Source organism: Pinus tabuliformis, chromosome 5_1 (assembly GCF_031772625.1).
Source record: "Pinus tabuliformis cultivar Carrire ecotype Pingquan chromosome 5_1, CPIR1, whole genome shotgun sequence".
In the NCBI taxonomy this organism is placed as follows: domain Eukaryota; kingdom Viridiplantae; phylum Streptophyta; class Pinopsida; order Pinales; family Pinaceae; genus Pinus; species Pinus tabuliformis.
In genome coordinates this window covers 6,024,311-6,045,759 of record NC_142305.1, presented here as the reverse complement: position 1 = coordinate 6,045,759, position 21,449 = coordinate 6,024,311, and the positions used below count along the sequence as shown (strand labels likewise).

General features: G+C 37.4%; 1 protein-coding gene and 1 pseudogene across 1 annotated transcript; both read left to right on the top strand.

Annotated features, from left to right (window-relative positions):
• The first annotated feature begins 5,966 nt into the window (after positions 1 to 5,966).
• On the top strand, positions 5,967 to 6,720 carry LOC149163266 (uncharacterized; annotated as a pseudogene).
• A 13,042-nt stretch (positions 6,721 to 19,762) lies between these two features.
• LOC149163265 (uncharacterized) lies at positions 19,763 to 20,959 on the top strand. The gene has a single exon (XM_089432735.1). It carries the CDS (start codon positions 19,763 to 19,765, stop codon positions 20,957 to 20,959), a length of 1,197 nt encoding a protein of 398 aa, XP_089288861.1.
• The last annotated feature ends 490 nt before the right edge of the window (positions 20,960 to 21,449 follow it).

The following is a 21,449-nucleotide window of genomic DNA, read 5'->3' as shown; positions in this document are numbered from 1 at the left end:
TATTCTACTTGAAACACAAACACGAAGCGTTTGATATGTTCTAGGATTTCAAGGCACTAATAGAGAATCAAACAAGGAAAAGAATCAAGGTCTTCAGGTTTGATAATGGTGGAGAATTCACCTCAAATGAGTTTGTTGAATTTTCCAAGAAGGCTGGAATCAAGAAGGATACCATTGTACCTTACAATCCTAAACAAAATGGTGTGGTAGAAAGAAATAATAGGACCATCATGGAATTTTTACGAGCCATCATGCATGATCAAGAGCTACCGTAGTTCCTTTGGGGAGAATCCACTAATACACAAGTCTATGTTCAAAATAGGATTCCTCATCAAGCCCTGGGTGACAAGACTCCTGAAGAAGTGTTAACAGTGTGAATCCCGATGTTTGACATCTAAGGATATTTTGATTCCTTGTGTACTTTCATGTGCCTAAGGATAAGACGAAAGATCTAGAAGCCACTGGAAAGAAATGTACGTTTGTTGGGTATTGTGATAATTCTAAAGCTTTTAAAATATATGTGTCTGGTCAAAGGAATATCGAGTTTAATAGGGATGTGACTTTCGATGAGGATGATGCCCTTAGAAAAGTAAGGGACATTCCCCCAACTCCTCCTGTTGAAAAGAAGGATGAAGACATGGACCTACTAGAAGGTGCTTATGTGCCTAAACTTGAGAAAGATGCTGTAGATAATCCAATGGAACCTATGGACACCTTAGATCATTGTCCATGTGATCCCCTTGCCAGGAAGAAACCACTTTGGCTTCATGATACATTACAGGATGCTAAACGACATGATGCCACTAGAGGAACCTTCAAAGAAAATAAGAAGCCATGACAATACTAGGGATATATTGTGTCTTTGAACTCTGTTGTAGCTTTTTCTTGTCAAAGAAAGGCTACAAAGTTTTTCATAAAATTGTCAGTTTATTCCCTAGCCAAACCATCCGACATATACAAATTTAATGAGGCAAATGGTTCTTATGCATATTTCTAGGTCATGTTTAATAAGAGTTTTGATTTTAAATAAACTTTAATTCTATAAGAATATTATTTATATATATTTTTATAAAACTATTTATTTAATTTATGAATCTTTTAATTTGGGATGATACATGTTATATGTCGAAGTCTCTATTCCGTACCAGCCATATATGTTATCAAAGGTCACAAACCAAGGCAACACTTATACACAAGCACAAAGCCAAAGGTAGGAGCCCAAAAGGAGCACTTCAAATTGCACACCGTGTTGAAATAACTTCTGGCTAGTTGAAATTATAAAATGTATTATTTAAATGTGCTTGCTTCATGTGGGATAAAGGAGACGCAAATACTTAAGTGTCAAAGGTGCTGCTCAGAAAGAATTCCACTTAAATGATGAAGAAAACACACAAATGCCAGTAGTATAATGCACATATTAGCCTTTGAGATTCAAATGCAGTTTTCGTCCTTCAAAAAATGCTTTAGATGTTACAGAGAGATCATTGACACGAAAACTTTCAATAAAGAATGATGCAATTTGTTTTCTCCTCGCAGTTTAAAATGATCCAAATGTCAGTGTGAAATAAACAGTGGAGGAACACAAGATAAAATACCTGCAGTTTTCAATGGTGGTAATTGGCTACTAAAAATCAACGACGGTTGTTAATTTGCGCAACCCCCTTGCTTTTCGAATTTTAATGAGGGGAGGGGGTACTCAATTAACTTTTTTCTGAAAACCGCCTTTGCTAACGTGTCAGTTCCATGTCGATTGCAGACCCCCATCAAAATCCGGATATGACTCAGACCCCATTCACATTCTATTTATGGTTTCCAACAATACCACATAAAAAAATGTCAATGAGTCAAACAAATGTTGAATATATTGGAAGTACAGGTGGATGTCCTTGTATACGTGGAATATGCTGTAATTTCTTCAACCTCGAAATAGCTCTGTTGCAGATCCAGGTTTTTAGATAGAGCTACAAAATGGTTTCATCTGATTCAAATATTCATTTCTAGCAACTTTACTCCATGACTAGTAGCAACCTGGTCTCTGTTTTGGCTGGAAAGTACTGGACTACGATTTCTACTTCAACAGGCTAATGGAAATGTAAAATATAAAAAGAAACATTTGTATGATTATATGGGAATTGTTGGAGATTTGAAGAAATGTTTCAAGTTATTACTGGAAGTGAACTTCAATGTTTGTAGGGCAGTTTGATGTTAACATGATTGATACATTGCAAAGATGACATGATTATGAATTACCGCCATGAAGAAGATAGTTTGTTTTTCGGGAAAGAAAAAGAAGAAAATAGTTTGTTATTTCTTGCAATTGTGAGGTTTGTTAGCTATATGGGTTGATTTGATGAAAAATAAGCATAACTGAATGGAGTACGCACCAAAAGCTACAGTCTTGAAATGGCTCGAAGCTCTTGAAGTGAGATCAGAGGATCGATTTATTACAAATGAAATATGCACCAAATCAAATTTAAAGAGAATAGTTGTTCTATGCAAACTATTAAACCCAGATGCAAGTAGGACCCTGCAAACTTGAGAGATATTCAGAGAACATAGGTGGCAAAATTTCATAGGCATAAAATCAACAATCAAAGATTTATTGCCTTGATTTCTAGCAAATAGTTGACTTTAAGAGAGCAGATTCAGATCTCCAAGGAGCGGTACATTAAAGCAAAGGTCAATCAAACTTCAAATTTCGAGGGCATATGATTTTCCCAATCTCAATTTTCGAGGGAACAAATCAACATTTCAATTAGCAGCTCTGAGTATTTCTAATACAAGGAAATTAGATCCAGATTTCAAGGAGGTAAACTCATATTTCAAGCAGTCAAAAGTTCAACATCTAGAAGTAGTTTTCCATATCATGGCATCAATTTTACCAGATCTACAATTACAACATAGATTTATCATCAAAAGTGGCGAGTAAAAAGTAAATTGAACATTCGAAGGGCATCCAAATACACATTTGAAGTTCTCAAGGAAGAGGTGGGAGAGCATCATCAACAACCAAGGAGAATGTTCCAGACCTCTTACAATAGTTCATTAATTTATTCTATTTTTGGTTTATATAGATTGATTTTGTTTCCTAAAATTTATACAAATTCATCTTGATGCATTTTTTCTCTATATATTTTATTATTTGTAATGTTAAAGGATTGACTTTTCATGCCAAAACACTGCCATTTTTGTAAAGACTTCTATTGCAGAATTTTTAATTGAAGTACTCTCGCTTTAGTTTCATGACAAAAATTGTTTCTCATGTATGTCTTTCCCCGTGATTTCATTATTTGTTTCTGCAAACGCTAAAGGTAACATAGGAGCTAGGGCAAGGCTAGGTTTGAGTATCAACTTCCCTAAAAACTCACTGCAAAGTTATCATCATTATGGGGACTAGATAATTGAGCACTCTGTTTAAAACAACTCTGCATCATTTAATTGTTGCCTTTTGTCATCTCTTAAATGTATATTTGTTTGGCTGTATAATTATTCTACTCACATCTATTATATTTGGTTGATTAAGTATTGAATATGAATGTTTAATTATTGTATATTCTCTTCTATTCCTATACCAAACTCGTTAAAGCTATGTTATTATGTCAAAGCTAGATGTTGGCACTTTTATAAAACCTTAGCAAGGGAGTACTTTATTTTTGAGCAGAGATTGGGTATTCATCAACAACCACTTATAAAAATCATATATTTGACCATTGTGATCCATAGGTTGTTGTCCAGTGATAGTGAACAACATTAAAAAAAGACTCGTAACAATTGAGGGAGCCCCCTCTAGTTCGAGGGCCAACTTGAACCTAAATTTTGGTCGAGTTGGTTTCTCGACGCAATTTCGCAGCCAAGAACTACCTTCGAGAAACAAATACAACATTTGGCACCATTGCCGGGGAGCGAAGTAATAGACAAATTTCTCCTTAGAGAACGATCAAGACAAGATCTATTCTTTGCTGTTGAACGAGTAGGCTTTTGATATTGGTTGCAATTCCTTCACCTAGTGTCTCCATTATGTTTATATGGTGATTCCACTGCGTTATCAATTCCACTGGTTCCAGATGTAAGATACCTTTACTACTGTTCTTATGCAAGTCTCAGTGATGGTTGCAGTCAACACTATAATTTTCTTCCTCTTGAGGAAAACAACTATGCAGTCTTCAGAGTTCTTCAATATTTTGTCTTAGCAACTTACCGATCTTCACCGGTAAGTATCAACAACTCATGGAATTTAATGTTTATAATGTGTATTCTTGTCATATTTTTAGCTGTTGGAAAAGTGTTCTGCCAATAAATCCAATGCTTAGATGGTTGCACTGGAAGTTGGACTACCCCTAACAATGTGCAATACTTTTCAGAATTCAATATGTAGTGTGTGGATTTCAGAATAAATCAATTTTAGTGTGAAACAAAACAACAATTGTTTCAGTTTGTATTTCAAGTTTGTAGTATGTAGTTTAGTTTGGGCGAAGTGCAACAAGTTACAGGAGATAAGAAGAAGAAAATGTGTTAACTGTTGACTGCATAGCTCAATGAATTAGGCATTGTTGTGCTTCTTTCTACTTGCAGTAGCAGGTTGTTTGTTGTCTACTTGATGATGATTAGAAATGATTTCAAATGACAACAAATTACAAGTAAACATTCTATGGTTTCAGTCTTCAGATTGTAGCTTCATGTCACAGGTTTTTATGACTTGACTCCATTCCCAAACATATTCAAGGCACTTGGTCAACAGGTTCTTTGCATCCCATAGGGGGAAGCAGTCCCCAGTTAGAGTCGATGTTGTAGTTTTTTCTTGTCAAACGAATTGCTACTAAAAAATTCTGAATTTCACCAGTTGGTTTCTGCCTAGACTTTCAGGCACATGCAAATTTTTGGGAAAAATGGTTCTATATGAATTTTTGGGTAATAAATTAATAATATATATATCTATATATATATATATTTTATAAATTTAATTTTATAAAAAATATATAAAATCATATTTTTTATAAAATAAAATAAAACTATATATATATATATCTATTTACAAAAATAGGGGCCTATTCCAATCTTCAATTTCAATGAATATGGAAAGTCCATCAAGCATCATAATTTTCCAACCAAACTCACAAGTCAAGTCAAGCTACTGCTCCACGAATCATGCAAGATTCCAAGCCAAGGGAGGAGTGAATATTACACCATGCATTGGTATGGCATACAACTGTTGGTGTATGTAAATGCCACAAACTCTTACTACCTAGTCAATGTGGGATATATCCCACCGAATCCATAAACAAAAAAAATGCACAAGAATAAAAATACTACAGTTTTGAATGATCGAGAAGATCACATACAAATCGAAGGCCCAAGATGTATTGTGGGATCCCTTGCCCATCCGAAATTTAATCTAGGGGGGTGGTCCGCAAAAGTTGTTTTCCAAAACCACTTTTGAATACGTGGCAAGATCTTGTGAATTGCAACATCCCCTAGTGAAATACCACTTACCAGAATGACCCCCCCTCGCAATCTATTTTAGATTTTACGACAACATACAGGAGGAAACACTGGCAAGCCTCAAGGCACTACACCAATTTCTTAAGGGTCTGAGTGATAATATCAATTTGAGAGCTAGTATGTTCATTTTCTCTCCCTGGGCTTACCATCTTTGAAATATGAAAACAATAATTAGAAATATTTGGTCACTCTTAGAAAGGTTCCAAACAATCAAACTTTTTAGAAATTGATTACACAAATGGGCAAGTGAAGGGAGGCTCTCCGGGAAATGGGGTTTTGATAAGATGAGCCATTGCTGATAGACTTATCTCATTCCCTTGTTTAAGGTCTGCAACTTTCAATTCCTCTGATTTCATCTCAACGATCAATCCACTCTCACACTCATTATGTTTTTTCTCCTATCTAATTCTTCCCATTTATTGAAAGACACAATTTATAATCATTATAAATAAATATTGATTGCATTAATGGGTCATCTTCTCATACCAGGAATTTCCCTCGCAAATAAACCAATGAAGGAAGATGTTATCATCCTATGTATGCCTGGTCCATGGTCAAAGGATAACTGCAAAGTTTTTGACCCTTATACAACTAAAATAGGTGGCCTGCTGGACTGGCCAATGGCAGCGAAAGAAATCATTCATGATTTGATGAAGTGTGATGTATGTGGATAAGACCTTGAGCTTGTTGTATAGTCTATGCTCCTCTTGAGACTTATAAGGTTTACATTGAAAAACATAGCCTCTTTATCTTTGGTTGTTTACTTCCAAATTGTAAGATCAATCCTCTCAATTGGTTTACAATAAGGGTTCATAAAGACACACATGCAAAATCATTTCAATTAGGTGTTGTTAATAGAAGATCCATGTTAGAAGATTCAAGTTCAAATAGTCACAGTACAACTAGCATATGGTCACCAGATAGGGCTACTGGAGAAGAAAAATAAGAGAACTTCGATGTGGATGAATGGTGGGAAAATGACATGCGAAGGTCTGAAACATATCGAGAGGATGGTTATGATTATGGGAGCCTGGAAATGTAGGAGATGGTAGGGATTTACAAGAAGATGGATACATAAATGCTCATCCCCCTGAAAATCAGAATGGTGGTAGTTACTCTGTAGACGAGGAAATTAATGTTATTAAATCTAGTATTGTGAAAAACAAATTTCCAGTGCTTCCTTGTTTTTATAAGTGCAATGGTTTGTGTGTTTCAAATTGAAAGAAAAGGTGACTGTAGAATTGAAATCTAGAGTTAACAGCTTGAAATGATACATATTTCATTCAACTTCAAGGGAGTAGAGTTATTCTAAAAATATTTCGATGGATTATTAGATATGTTTGCAAAAATATTTATACAATTTTGATTAACTATTACAGCTAGTTGGCTATGATTGATGGATACCATGTATGTATTATTCACCTAGCTAAGGTTTTCCCGACAGAAAATATGAAGGCTGACATATATCTAATATGGAACATTTTAGTACTTGAATTATAGGTTATAAATGCTTGAAATAATATCTTTAGTCGTGTTTTTTGCTGAATCCTATTGTAAATGAATGTGAAGCAATACTAGAACTTTGAAAAGTTCACAATGATATACTTGACGATCATGTACTGATTTCAAATGGAAACCTTCTATAAAATGAAGGATAAATACATTGCACAACTAATTTCATATGAGCATGACCATAATGACATCAAGTCGAGGCAACAACCCAACAGATCTCAAGCAATAAAAAACATACCACAGTTAAAAAATTCAACACATAACATTAGCTTACCATATTTTGGATATCAACAAATAGAGGGAGATCCAAACTCCTAAGCATAAATTCAATAAGCGAGAAACATTTCTAGATTCCAAGGAAAAGTACTAGCAGCAGTAAATTAGTTTCATATTTAAAGGAGGATTTTGAGGCAACACTTGAGCAGTTAGTCCCAAGAATAAAGATAGCTAATCAACAGTCAATGGAACAACTCCGAATTTCCTGCAGTTTTTCAGAGATTGTTTTTATTTTTAGTATATTGTTTATATTTTTATGCCAGAAACCTAGACACAATTAGCTTGATGTAATGATCTATCTATTATTTGGTTTTCATTGTAAAAGGGTTGGTTTTTGATGCCAAAACCCTGCCATTTTTGTAAAGACTTCTATTGCAGAATTTTTAAATTGAAATATCTTGGCTTTAGTTTCATGACAAAATTTGTTTCTCATGTATGTCTTTGGCTATGATTTCATAATCTATTTTTGCATATTTTCAAGGTAACATAGGAGCTAGGGCAATGCTAGGGTTGAGTATGAACCTCCCTGACAACCCACTGTAAATTTATCATCATTATGGAGACTAGCTAATTGAACACTCTGTTTAAAACAACTCCTCTACATCATTTAATTATTTCCTTTTGTCATCTCTTGAATGTATATTTTTTTGGCTGTAGAAATATTCTAAACTCATATACTATATTTGGTTGATTAAGTATTCAATATGAATGTTTAATTATCATATATTATCTTCTATTCCTCTACCAAACTCTTTAAAGCTATTTTATTTTGTCGGAACTGGACGTTGGCACTTTGATCAAGTTTTAGCAAGAGAGGGATTTATTTTTTAGCAGATATTGGATACTCATCAAAAACCACCCACAAAAAATAATAGATCTATCCATTGTGCTTCATAGGCTGCTGTCCAGTGACAGTAGAAAATGTTAAAAAAAGGCCTCATAACACTTGAGGGAGCAACCTATGGTTCGAGGGCCAGCTTGAACCTAAAGTTTGGTAGAGTTGGTTTCACGACACAGTTTCATAGCCAAGAACTTCCTTTGAGAAACTAATACAACATTTGGCACCATTTCCAGGGAGCGAAGTAACAAATAAATTTTTCCCCGGAGAACAATCAAGACTAGAACTATTCCTTGCTGGTGAAGAAGGAGTAGGCATTTGATATTGGTAGCAATTCCTTCACCTGTCGACTCCACTATATTTATATGGAGTTTCCACAGGGTTATCAATTCCACTAGTTCCAGATGTCAAATACCTTTACTGTTGTTTTATGCAAGGCTCAATGATGGTTGCAGTCATCACTACATATTTCTTCCTCTTGAGGAAAACAACTATGCCGTCTTCAGAGTTCTTCAATATTTTATGTCTTAGAAACTTACTGACTTTCACCGGTAAGTATCAACAACTCATGGAATTTTATGTTTATAGAGTAGATTCTTATCATATTTTTAGCTACTGGCAAATTGTTCCGACAATAAATCCAATGCTCACATGCTTGCACTAGAAGTCGGATTACAACTAACAATGTGCAATAATTTTCAGAATTCAGTATGTAGTGTGTGATTTTCAGAATAAATCAATTTCAGTGTGCAGCAAAACAACAATTGTTTCAGCTTGTATTTCAGGTTTACAGTATGTAGTTTAGTTTGGTTGAAGTGTAATAAGTTGCAGGAGATAAGAAGAATAAAATGTGTTAATTGTTGACTCCATAGCCCAATGAATTAGGAATTGTTGTGCTTATTTCTACTTGCAGTAGTAGGTTGTTTGTTGTCTACTTGATGATGAATAGAAATGATTTAAAATGACAACAACTTACATGTATACAGTCTATGGTTTTAGTTTTCAGATTGTAGCTTCAGGTCACAGGTTTTTATGACTTGACTCTACGCCCAATAGATTCAAGGCACTTGGTCTATAGGTTCTCTACATCCGAGAAGGGGAAGTAGTCCCCAGTTGGAGCCGATGTTGTAGCTTTTTCTTGTCAAAGAAAGGATACAAAAAATTTCAAAAAATTTCCAGTTTATTCCATAGCCAAACCATCTAGCATATACAAATTTGATGAGGCAAATGGTTCTTACACATATTTCTAGGCCATGTTTAATAAAAGTTTTGATTTTAAATAATTTTTAATTTTATAAAAATATTATTATATATATTTTTATAAAATTATTTATTTAATTTATAAAAACTTTTATTAAAAAATTGTGCCGATACGTGTTATATGTCGAAGTCCCTATTACATGCCATCCATATATGTTATCGAAGGTCACAAACCAAGGCAATGCTTAAAACACAAGCACCAAGCTGAAGGGAGGAGCCCACAAGGATCACTACGAATTGCACAACGTGTTAAAATGTTTTGTGACTAGTTGGCAGTATAAAATGTATTATTTACATTTCCTTACTGCATATGGATAAAGGACACACAAATACTTAAGTGTCAAAGGCGCTGCTTAGAAAGAACTCTAGTTAGGAATTTACAGGGTAAGTTCCTCAGACAGAACACCAAAGGACACCGCTCACACACAGATCACAGATCAATACACCAGTATTTTTGACGTGGTTAAAACCCTCAAAGAGGGAAACAATCCACGGCCTGAGCCAATGTGGCCACTTCAGGCAATTTATTAATAAAAGAATGAAATTTTACATAAGCTTCTCTCATGAATAGTTAACCTACAAATGACCCTCCATGCTCTTTAAATAGAGATCATGAATCAGGTGTTAAGCCATGGATCAAGTGTCGGTAATACCGAGGAGAGAATGAACCGTCGGATCACTACATATCGTGACCGTCGGATTGTAAGTTACAAAATGTACATAGTAAAGAAACACACTTTACCTAACTCTATACTAGACCAAGTTATACTTAGCTATTTCCTATGTGTCGGGATATCCTAACACATAATGCACATATTAGCCTTTGAGATTCAAATGCGATTGCCGTCCTTCAAAAAATGCTTTAGATGTTATAAAGATGTTATTGACAGGAAAATTTTCATTAAAGAATGATGCATTTTTTTCTTTCTCCTCATAGTTTAAAATGATCCAAATGTAAGTGCGAAATCAATGATGCAGGAACACAAGATAAAATACTTGCAGTTTTCAATGGTGGGAATTCGCTATTAAAAATCAATGATGGTTTTTAATTTGCACAACCCCCTTGCTTTCTGAGCTTTAACGAGGGGAGGGGGTCCGCAATTAACTATTTTCTTAAAACCTCCTTTGCTAACATGTCAGTTCCAAGTCGATTGTGCACCTTCCCCCCCATTAAAACCTGATACCACTTAGATCCCCTTTATATTCTGTTTATGGTTTCCAACAATACCATAGTCAAAATGTCAACGAGTCAAACAAATGTTGAATATATTAAAGTACATGTGGATGTCCTTGTATATGTGGAATATGATGTAATTTCTTCAGATCCATGATTTTACATGAAGCTACAAAATGGTTTCATCTAATTCAAATCTTCATTGCAAGAAACTTTACTCCATGACTAGTAGCGACATGGTCTCTGTTTTAGCTAGAAAATACTAGACTGCGATTGATACTTCAACAGGCTGATGGAAATGTAAAAGATAAAAATAAACATTATATGATTATATAGGAATTGCTAGAGATTTGAATAAATGTTTCAAGTTACTACAGGAAGTGAACTTCAATTTTTGTAGGGCAGTGTGGTCTTAACATGATTGGTACATTGCAGAGATGAAATGATTATGAATTATCGCTATGAAGAAGATAGTTTGTTATTTCTTGCAATTGTGAGGCTTGTTAGCTATATATGTTTATTTAATGACAAATAAGCATAAATGAATGGAGTAAGCACCAAAAGCTGCAATCTTGAAATGGATCGAAGGTCTTGAAGTGAGGTCAGAGGATTGATTTATTACAAATGAAATAAGCACCAAATTGAATTTAAAGAGAAGAGTTGTGCTATGCGAACTATCAAACACAAGTGCAGGTAGGACCCTGAAAACTTAACAAATATTCAAAGAACACATGTGGCAAAATTTCCCAAGCATAAAATCAACAGTCAAAGATTTATTGCCTTGATTGCTAGACAACTAGTTGATTTTAAGAGAACAAATTCAGATCTACAAGTAGTGGCACATTAAAGAAAAGGTCAAACAAACTTCAAATTTTGAGGGCATTTGATTTTCCCAATCTCAATTTTTGAGGCAACAAATCAACATTTCAATTAGTAGCTCTGAGTATTTCTAAAACAAGGAAATCAGATCCAGATTTCAAGGAGGTAAACCTAGATTTCAAGCAGTCAAAAGGTCAACACCCGACAATAGTTTTCCATATCTTGGGCATCAATTTTACCAATCCACAATTACAACATAGATTTATCATCAAAAGTGGTGAGTAAAAAGGAAATTGAACCTTCGAAGGGCATCCAAATACACATTTGAAGTTTTCAAGGAATCATCAACAATCAAGGAGAATGTTCTAGACCTCTTGCAATTTCTCATCAATTTATTCTATTTTTGGTCTATATAGATTGATTTTGTTTCCCAAAAGATAGACACAATCAACTTGATGTATTTTTTCTCTATATATTGTATTATTTGTAATGTAAATGGGTTGGAATTTGATGCCAAAACCTTGCCATTTTTGTAAAGACTTCTATTGCAGAATTTTTAATTGAAGCATTCTAGCTTTAGTTTCATGACATAAATTGTTTCTCCTGTATGTCTTTCCCTGTGCTTTCATAATATGTTTATGCACATGTTCAAGGTAACATAGGAACTCAGGCAAGGTTAGGTTTGAGTATCAACCTCCCTGACAACCCACTACAAAGTTATCATCATTATGGAGACTAGCCAATTGAACAGTCTATTTAAAACAACTCCTCTGCATCATTTAATTGTTTCCTTCTGTCATCTCTTGGATGTGTATTTGTTTGGATGTAGAATTATTCTACACAAATCTACTATATCTGGTTGATTAAGTATTCAATAGTAATTCTTAATTATCATATATTTTCTTCTATTCCTCTACCAAACTCTTTAGATATATGTTATTCTATCAAAGCTAGATGTTGGAAACTTTTATAAAACCTTAGCAAGAGGAATTTATTTTTGAGAAAATATTTGGTATTCATCAGCAACCACTTATACAAATCATAGATCTAGTCATTGTGCTTCATAGGCTTTTATCCAGTGATAATTAATAATGTTAAAAAAAGACTCGTAACACTTGAGGGAGCCCCCTCTGGTTCGAGGGCCAACTTAAACCTAGAGTTTGGTTGAGTTGGTTTCTCGGCGTAGTTTCATAACCAAGAACTACCTTCAAGAAAAAAATACAAGAAGCTACCTCATATAGGTTGAACCACACACCTTTAAAGAAGCAATGAACAAGCAGGTTTGGAAAGATATCATGGTTGAAGAATATGAGTATATAATGATGAATGATGTGTGGGAAGTGGTTCTGAGACCTAAAGGGAATTCTTTTATGACTTCTAAATGGATGCAAGGGACCAATCATGGAGCTGATGGGAGTATTAAGAAATATAAGGCGAGGTTCATAGCTAGAGGTTTCACCCAAAAAGAGAGAGAAGATTATGATGAAATATTTGCACTTGTTTCCCGCTATACCACTACTAGATCTATTGATTCCCTTGCTGCTAGCTAGGAATGGAAACATCATGAGATGGATGTGGAGACTACATTTCTTCATGGCATACTGTAGGAATAAGTCTATGTTGAGCAACCATGGGAATTTGAAGTACGTGACATGAAGACTCATGTTTGCAAATTGAAGAAGGCACTTTATGGATTGACTCAAGCCCCCAGAGCTTGGTATCCTCATATTGATAACTACTTGGTGAAGCTTGGATTTACAAGAAGCAATGGCAACCCAAACCTATACTTCAAAGTGGTCCAATGTGTGCCCCTTATTTTGGTTTTGTATGTTGATGACTTATTCTTGCTAAGTAGTGAGAATTTGATGCTTGAGTGCATTGAGAGAGAGCTAGCCTCTAAGTTCGAAATGAAAGACCTTGGATTGATGCATTATTTTTTGTGCTTAAAGGTGTGGTAGAGACCTGGTGAGATTTTCCTTCCTCGAGGAAAATATGTTGTGAAACTGTTGGAAATATTTGGAATGGTAGAATGCAATTCCATGGTCACTCCGATGGAGATGAACTTCAAGAAGTTATGTGGAAGTTTTGTAGGACATGAACTAGAAAATCCTTCTGATTGTTGACAATTGATTGGGGCATTAGTGTTCCTTGTGAACACTCATCTGGACACATGTTTTACATTTAACACTTTGAGTGAATTCATGACTGAGTATCTTCATGAAAACTAGGTTGCTACTAAGCACGTGCTGAGATATTTGCATGGGACGATTAGCCTTGGTTTGAGATATATTTCCAAAGATGTGAGGCTATATGAATACACTGATGCTGACTAGTTTGGAAATGTCATTGTTAGGAAAAACACTTTAGGATGTTGTTTTATCTTTTGATTTTCCATGATATATTGGATAAGTAGGAAACAAAATTCTATTGCCCTTAGTACTGTCGAAGCTGAGTATATTGTTTCCAGTATGGTGAGTTGTGAGGTTGTATGGTTGAGAAATCTCTTTGAGAAGGTATGTGATACAAAAATTATATATTATGATAACAAAAGCGAGATTCGACTGGCAGAGAATCCCATGTCCACAATAAGTCCAAGAACATTGAGATTATATATCACTACATTCAAGATATGGTGTAGGGAGGAGCAGTGAGACTCTGTCATATTTAAACAGATGAGAAGATATTAGATATTATTACCAAGGCTTTATCGAAAGGGAAGTTCTTGGTCTTCAAAGAACAACTTGGACTGATGGATCTGAGCCTCCCGGGAAAGGGTCCTAGCTGATCGAGGACACTTAGCTATACTCTTCTCCCTTGTTTGAGCTCCAAGGGAGAGGAATTAAGCCAAAGAGCTCTTGGGGTTGAGGGAACTATGGAAGATAGGATAGTTTTGATCCTTACCTCATGCTAAGTAGTATCCTTCCTATTGTTTGACAATAGGATATATCTGATCCTTACCTCTCATGATAAGTAGTATCCTTCCTATTGTCACTTCTGGAACTTGAAAGAGTATACCCCGATTGACATCCTTCCCAAAAGCTGGGCTTGTTTGGATTACCACCCATTAGGAAAATCGGTGAGGAGATTTGTGATGAATTTGATCCTTACCATTTATGGTAAGTATTATCCACCCCAAGTGAAGGGATGTAAGCGTTCTACTACTTGACTCTTCAAGGTCAAGGTGGGAAGATCAACATGCAATATGATAATTGTGATCCTTACCTCACGGTAAGTAGTATCCTACATATTGTCCTTAGATATAGGGTGGTAGCTTGAGCTCCGATATGATGATTCTTATTTAGATTTGAGTGTGTTAAATAGATGAAAAGAGATGATCAAGGATGAGAAGAGATGATATATGACTTGATGATACTTTTGAGATGAGATTCATGATGCAATCTAAAATTTCTCCCTAGCTGAGAGGGAGTGTTAATTCAGTAGTTCAGGGAAAAATTCCATCCATTGGACAACCTTCCTCATCAAGAAAGACCCCTACTAGCCGTCGAAAGAATTTAATTTGGTCAAGGAAAAATATAATTTTTAAGGTGAAACCCATAAGTGCACAAAAGTTCAGGACGACCAAAAGGACAAATTAAGTCTCCTCCACCACATATAAATACAAATCATGTTACATCACTTTGGAGCATCATCATAAGCACATCACATCTTCTCTCTCCTCATTTGATTAATTTGTATAGTTATGAAATAAGGAGGTTTAAGCTCACACGTATGAAGGGAAGGAGGGAAAATTTATTTTTTTGTGTTAACTTTTTGATTGAGACGGTTTGAACAACTTTGACTTGATGTTCTGACTTGGTTTGACTTGGAAAATTTCGATTTTGGATGGCCGAAGTAATTGGTGAAGAAGCCAAGTTTTTTTGGGTAGTTTGACTTGGGTTGACCATATACTTTTGACTAAAGTTGACTGCAAAAAATTTGAAGTTTGATCACAGGCTCTCTCTTTCCTTTGACTAAGTTTTTGAAGACTGTTTTAACTAGGTTTGGCTGAGCTTGGAAGGCTGAATAGTTTAAATATTGACCAAGCTAACTTGGAGGGGCTTTGACTATTCAACATTAATTGGTTATGGAATCTTTGACTGCTGTTGACTATTATTGAATTTGACCAAAAATTGCATACTTTGAATTTTGGGCTCATCTCTCATTGGATATTTCTTAGTAGATTTAGATAGTCAAATTTTTTGACCTTTGGCTCATTGTTGATAAATTTTAACATTGTATCTCTCTACTGAACATTTGATGACAATATAATAGAAGAATAATTTTGAAACGTTTTCCCCCTTGTGGTGTTTTTCCTTAGTCTTTGACCAAATCTTGTGTCTCTTGTTATTTATCTTGGTTGTATTCTATTGTGCATTGGATATATTGTTCTATCTGCAATTTCTTATTGTCATTGGAACATTGAATTTATTTGAAAAGTGATTGCTAATTGAAGAATAATTGGAATAAGTGATTGTGCTAAGCATAGAACATTAGAAAATTAACACTAGATTCAACAGGGTTGGATGTAGGCAACGAGGTAGTTGCAATTGTAGCATATCCAAGACCTTATCTAGATGTATGAACTTGAGGGGAAATAGGAAAAATACTACCTTGACCATGTTTCCCAAGTCCTCCTCAAGTATAGCCCATTTTTCTCAACACTTGGGACCCAATACTTGTAGTGTATTTTTCAAAGCTAGGGTAAACAACATTAGTATCTAATAAAGCAACATGAACATCAATATTGGTTGCCTTATATTCAATTGGGCTTCAAGAAATATTAGTAGGTAGGCTTGGTAACTCAATAGTAACAACAATGTGTAGTTGACTAGTTTTTGGTTCAAGGTTCTGTTCTTGGCCTTGCAAACTCTTAATAGCTACATCCTTTTCTTTCAACTATAGTAACAGAGCACCTGTTAGGATATTCCGACACATAGGAAATAGTTAAGTACAACTTGGTCTAGTATAGAGTTAGGTATAGAGTTAGGTAAAGTGTGTTTCTTTACCATGTACATTTTGTAACATACAATCCAACGGTCACAATATGTAGTGATCCGACGGTTCATTCTCTCCTCGGTATTACCGACACTTGATCCGTGGCTTAACACCCGATTGGTCCATGATCTCTATTTAAAGAGCATGGAGGGTCATTCGTAGGTTAACCGTTCATGAGAGAAGCTTATGTAAATTTTCATTCTTTTATTAATAAATTGCCTGAAGTGGCCACGTTGGCTCAGGCCGTGGACTATTTCCCTCTTTGAGGGTTTTAACCACGTCAAAAGTACTGGTGTATTGATCTGTGATCTATTTGTGAGCGGTGTCCTTTGGTGTTTTGTCTGAGGAACTTACCCTGTAAATTCCTACATGGTATCAGAGCTATTTGAGGGCCGCGTCCGTTGGTGATCCAAATCTGAAGCCGGTAGAACTGCATCCGACTACCGTTTCCTAGATCTACTATTTCTGACTGCTTTCGGGCCGAGAGGACTGCTCTGTTGTGTTGGGAGCATTTGTTCCAGTGAGGAACCCCTTTCGTTCACGTGAAAAGGTTTCCGGTAGCCCTAGCTGTGTCATTTCTAAGATCTGGAGGTATACAGTGTTTATTTGCAGTTTACAATTATTTTCTCTCTGTTTATTTCAGTTTTCGGTTTATTTAGCTTTTTTTTATTACCGGATCTATACCTTTCATTTCTGCGTATGCTCTTTGCCCTGCGACTCTGTGCGATCTGGGCAAATCAGAAATAGAAAGGAAGGATTTTTCTCATGCGTATGCTCTTTTCCGCTGTGCCTTAGTGTGATCTGAGAAAATCAGAAACATTGAGGAAAATATTTAGTTTCCGGCTAAAGCTAACTTCGAGCCGCAAGGTTCGTTTTTTTTTGTATGTCCGTGTTGGGTTTTGTGTTTTTTGTTTTGTAGGGAAAAAGAGCTTTCTCAAAGCAAGCACGCAACTCAAAGCATCAACCCCCCACCCCACCACCCCCCCCCCTCTCTCTCTCTCAAACTTTATGTATAGCTCACTTGGTGCAAAGCTAATTTATGAGAGTAGAGGTCTTGGGTTCAAGTCTCCATTTTGTGGGGGCGGATTTTTCATTTCCGCACATTCCCGCACTTCGTCGGCGACTTCATCAAGTTTTTTTTCAAAAAGCCATAACTTCTTCATCCGGAAGCCGTTTTCAAAACTGTTTTTTTTGAAACAGCCTAATTTTTCGAGATCTTTCCATTGGTACACTTAGTTTCAACATCTATAGCTTCAGTTTTTTTTTTTTTTTTTTTTTTTTTTTAAATGGAAAGTCCATGCCAAGTTATTCTTGACAGCACCAACTACTTCCAATGGTGGTCCTACATTGTGGATTTACTTAGAAGTAAAGGTCTTTCAAAATAGCCACAGGCCAAGAGACCAAACCGAAAGATGAAGACAAGGCAGCTAAATGGGAAAATAGGCAAGACCAAGCACGTGGGTTGATAGGGATGTCTATTTCTCCAGATCTTAGATTCCATATTGCAGAACTTGATACTCCTGATGAAGCAATGAAACAGATTACTAAAGTCTTTGGAATTAAAAATGAACTTAAAGCCCATCAACTTGAAAATGAATTGCTGGGAGGTGGGAGCGGGAGAGCGTGAGCGGAACTAGGGTTCAGTGAAACCCCATCGGCGCCGACGGCTCTGAGAGGAAGACGCACACAGTCTGTTAAGATTCCTCACTGCAGCGTGACAGGGCTGCAGGGTACGAGCAGAAGGTAATGGATCAACCTCAGGGGGGGGCGTCAGAGCCCTCCCCTTCACAGAATATGCCTGAGCAAACTGTTATCTTTGGTTCAGTGGACCCGGAAGTCCTGAACAAAGGGAAGCAGCAGCAAAACAGTGAACAGGAGACAGGACATCTGAACAACAAGGACAGCAAAGCGCAAGAGAGACAAGAAAATCCAGATCCAAGCCCGAAGATCTCCTCATCAACCTGTCGACCAGTGGCCAAAGAACGGCCACGAATAGAGCTGCCTGGCGACATAATAGAAAGGAGGATCGAGTACATGACGGATCATGCCCTCATTGGGAAGTTCATTGGGTTCTGGCCGACTGAAAGAGCTTTATATGGTTGGATCGCGGCGAAATGGAAACCCAAAGGAGATGTTACTCTTCAGCTGGGACCGAAAGGCTTCTTCACCGCAATTTTCTTCAGTCTCGAGGACAAATACAGGGTCCTAACAGAAGGGCCTTACTTTTTTAATGCAGCAGGACTATATCTGAGGGAATGGATTCCAAGATTTAACCCAGATAAAGAAGACCTCACCTGGGCTCCGGTATGGATCAGATTATACTCTCTTCCAGATGAATACTGGGAAGAAGAAATACTCAAGGGCATTGGAAATGGGGTGGGAACATATATCAGAGCAGCCGAAGAAACCCTATCGCGTAAGTATGTTTCCTATGCTCGTATATGTGTTTTTATTCGCTTAAATGAAGCGCTACCAGAGTCGATCACTCTTGCCCACAGAGACGAAGAATGGATCCAGCCGCTTGACTACGAACACGTGCCCTTCAGGTGCAGGAAGTGCCATGCACTGGGGCATCTCTTCAGAGACTGTCCCCTAAACGCCAAAGTCAACCCCCCTGCCTCTTCTGATAACCTGGCCCAAGACGGCTTCACCAAAGTCTCAAACCGGAAGTGCTCGCATAAAAAGCCTCAGAATGGAACCAAACCCCAGTTTAACAGACCCCAAGATCCAGCCTCCAAGAACAGTTTCGACATTCTCGCTAATACCCCAGAGGATCAACCCCTGACCTCTAAGCCCATCCCTTCGCGACCTTCTTCTTCCTCCCACCCGCCTCCCTCTGATCCCCCCTCCAAATCTCACACCCCCATCCTCTCCCCTTCTATCCTAAGCAGAAGTCAGAAAGACCCAGTGGAGATTAACAAGAACATGGAAGTGGACGGCAAGGAAGAAGTACCCCAGGATTTAGAAAACAATATAGAAGATAGCAATGAAGTGCAGCAGATGGAAGAAGAGCCAGAGAGTGTAGACCTATATGGTCTGGATATACTGGAACTGGAACAGGCTTGTAAAAAACGAGCATATGACTCCATATCTGAGCTTCAGCTCGACAAGCTCGAAGTAGTCATCTCAAGAGCCTTCCAGCAACACCAACTCGGAATACAACCAGGTAGTCATTGGGATAGCAGCCTGCGCCCAAAGGATTCCAAGAAGAGAGGAAGGAAAACAGACCTACAGCGTACCATTGAGGTAGGGAAAATCCTGGTTGATTCAGGTAGATATGCTAAGTTAACAAAGTACTACAGGCCCTCCAACAATAGTTGAACATGAAGCTTGTATCCTGGAACATAAGAGGGCTCAACAGCCCCGGAAAACTCAGGATGTTAAAAAACATGATCAAAGTGGAAAAGCCACAGATGTGCTTTCTCCAGGAAACCAAATGTAACAGTTCCACCCTGGGCAACATACTTGCAAAAGCATGGCCAGGCTGTCGTTCGGTAGCTGTAGATGCCATGGGAGCCTTAGGAGGACTAGCCATAGCATGGAACACTCAAGCAGTAACTCTCACAGACTTTCATGCCTCTCATCACCTTATACAGGCAGCCTTTCATATATTGGGCACAAATATTCATGGCAATTTATCTAATGTTTACTTTCCACAAGAAACAGGAAGCAAGATCATGCTCCTGGACACCATAGAAGCTCTCAGCAACAATAGAATACACCCTCTATGGATTGTGGCAGGGGACTTCAATATGATCACCAATAGTGAGGAAAAGATAGGAGGGAGAAGCAGAATGGAGCCGGAAGTTGCTCGCTTTAAGAACTTCATCCAAGATGCGTCTCTAATCGATTTGCCATTCTGCAATGGCACCTTCACCTGGAGCAATCGCAGAGCAGGCAAATCCCAAATCGATTCCAAATTAGACCGCTTTCTCATCTCTGATAATGCGGTTCACTTAGGGGGAGATATCTCAGCAGAAATCTTGGCACACACCGGGTCGGATCACTGGCCGATTGCCTTACAATGGAGGAGACCAGGAGATTTGACCAAAAGACCATTCCGCTTTGAGGGATTCTGGCTGTCGCACCCTGCATTCAAGGATTTCGTCAAGACTACTTGGGAATCTTTCATTCCCCCAGAAGGCGCAAAAATGTACCAATTTCAACAGAAGCTGAGATTTCTAAAAAATAAACTAAAAATATGGAACAGGGAGACCTTTGGCAACATTTTCAAGGCGCAACAAGAATTGAATCAAGAGATGTTGAATCTCCACCAAAAGATAATCACAGAAGGGCACACGGAAACTACTCTGGACCAGGAGCGGCTCCTACACAGTCAGTTGGAAGAAAGGAGAAAGCAGGAGGAAATTTACTGGAGGCAAAAATCAAGAGTCCGATGGTTGAAGGAGGGGGAGCGCAACACGAAATTTTTCCACAGAACCACAGTGCAGAGAAGAATGCACAATACTATCCCCTTCATCCAAAATCAGACAGGGGAAAAAGTCGAGAAGCATGAGGAAATAGAAGAGGTTCTCCTAAATCACTTCCAACAGGTCCACCGGGAACCAGGAGATGACAGGCAATAGGCTATTGAAAAAATAATCAGAAACGTGCCAAAAATCATCACGGAGGATCACAACGAGCTTCTAATGCGTCCCATTCTTCAGCAGGAAGTAGATGACGCAATGGCCCAGCTTAAAGATGGGAAGGCCCCAGGCCCCGATGGTTTTACCACCACGTTCTTCCATGCCTTTTGGGAAATGATAAAGACGGAGGTTTGGCAGATTGTTGAGGAATCCAGAACCATGCGCTGGCTCCTCCCCTCCCTCAACTCCACTTTTATCACGCTCATTCCCAAAGAGGACAACTCCATCACCCCTGACAAGTTTAGGCCCATCGCTTTATGCAACGTCATCTACAAAGTCATATCAAAAGTCATTGCAAACAGGCTAAAGCCCCTTTTACCTTTGCTCATCTCTCCGGAGCAGTCGGGGTACGTGGAAGGATGACAGATAATGGATGGCATCCTCCTCACGCACGAGATAATCCACTCCCTCAAGCACTCTAAACAAGTAG

What these genes read in the sequence shown, in the direction of transcription:
- LOC149163265 (XM_089432735.1), top strand. Translation starts at nt 19,763, where the DNA reads ATGATCAAAGTGGAAAAGCCACAGATGTGCTTTCTCCAGGAAACCAAA.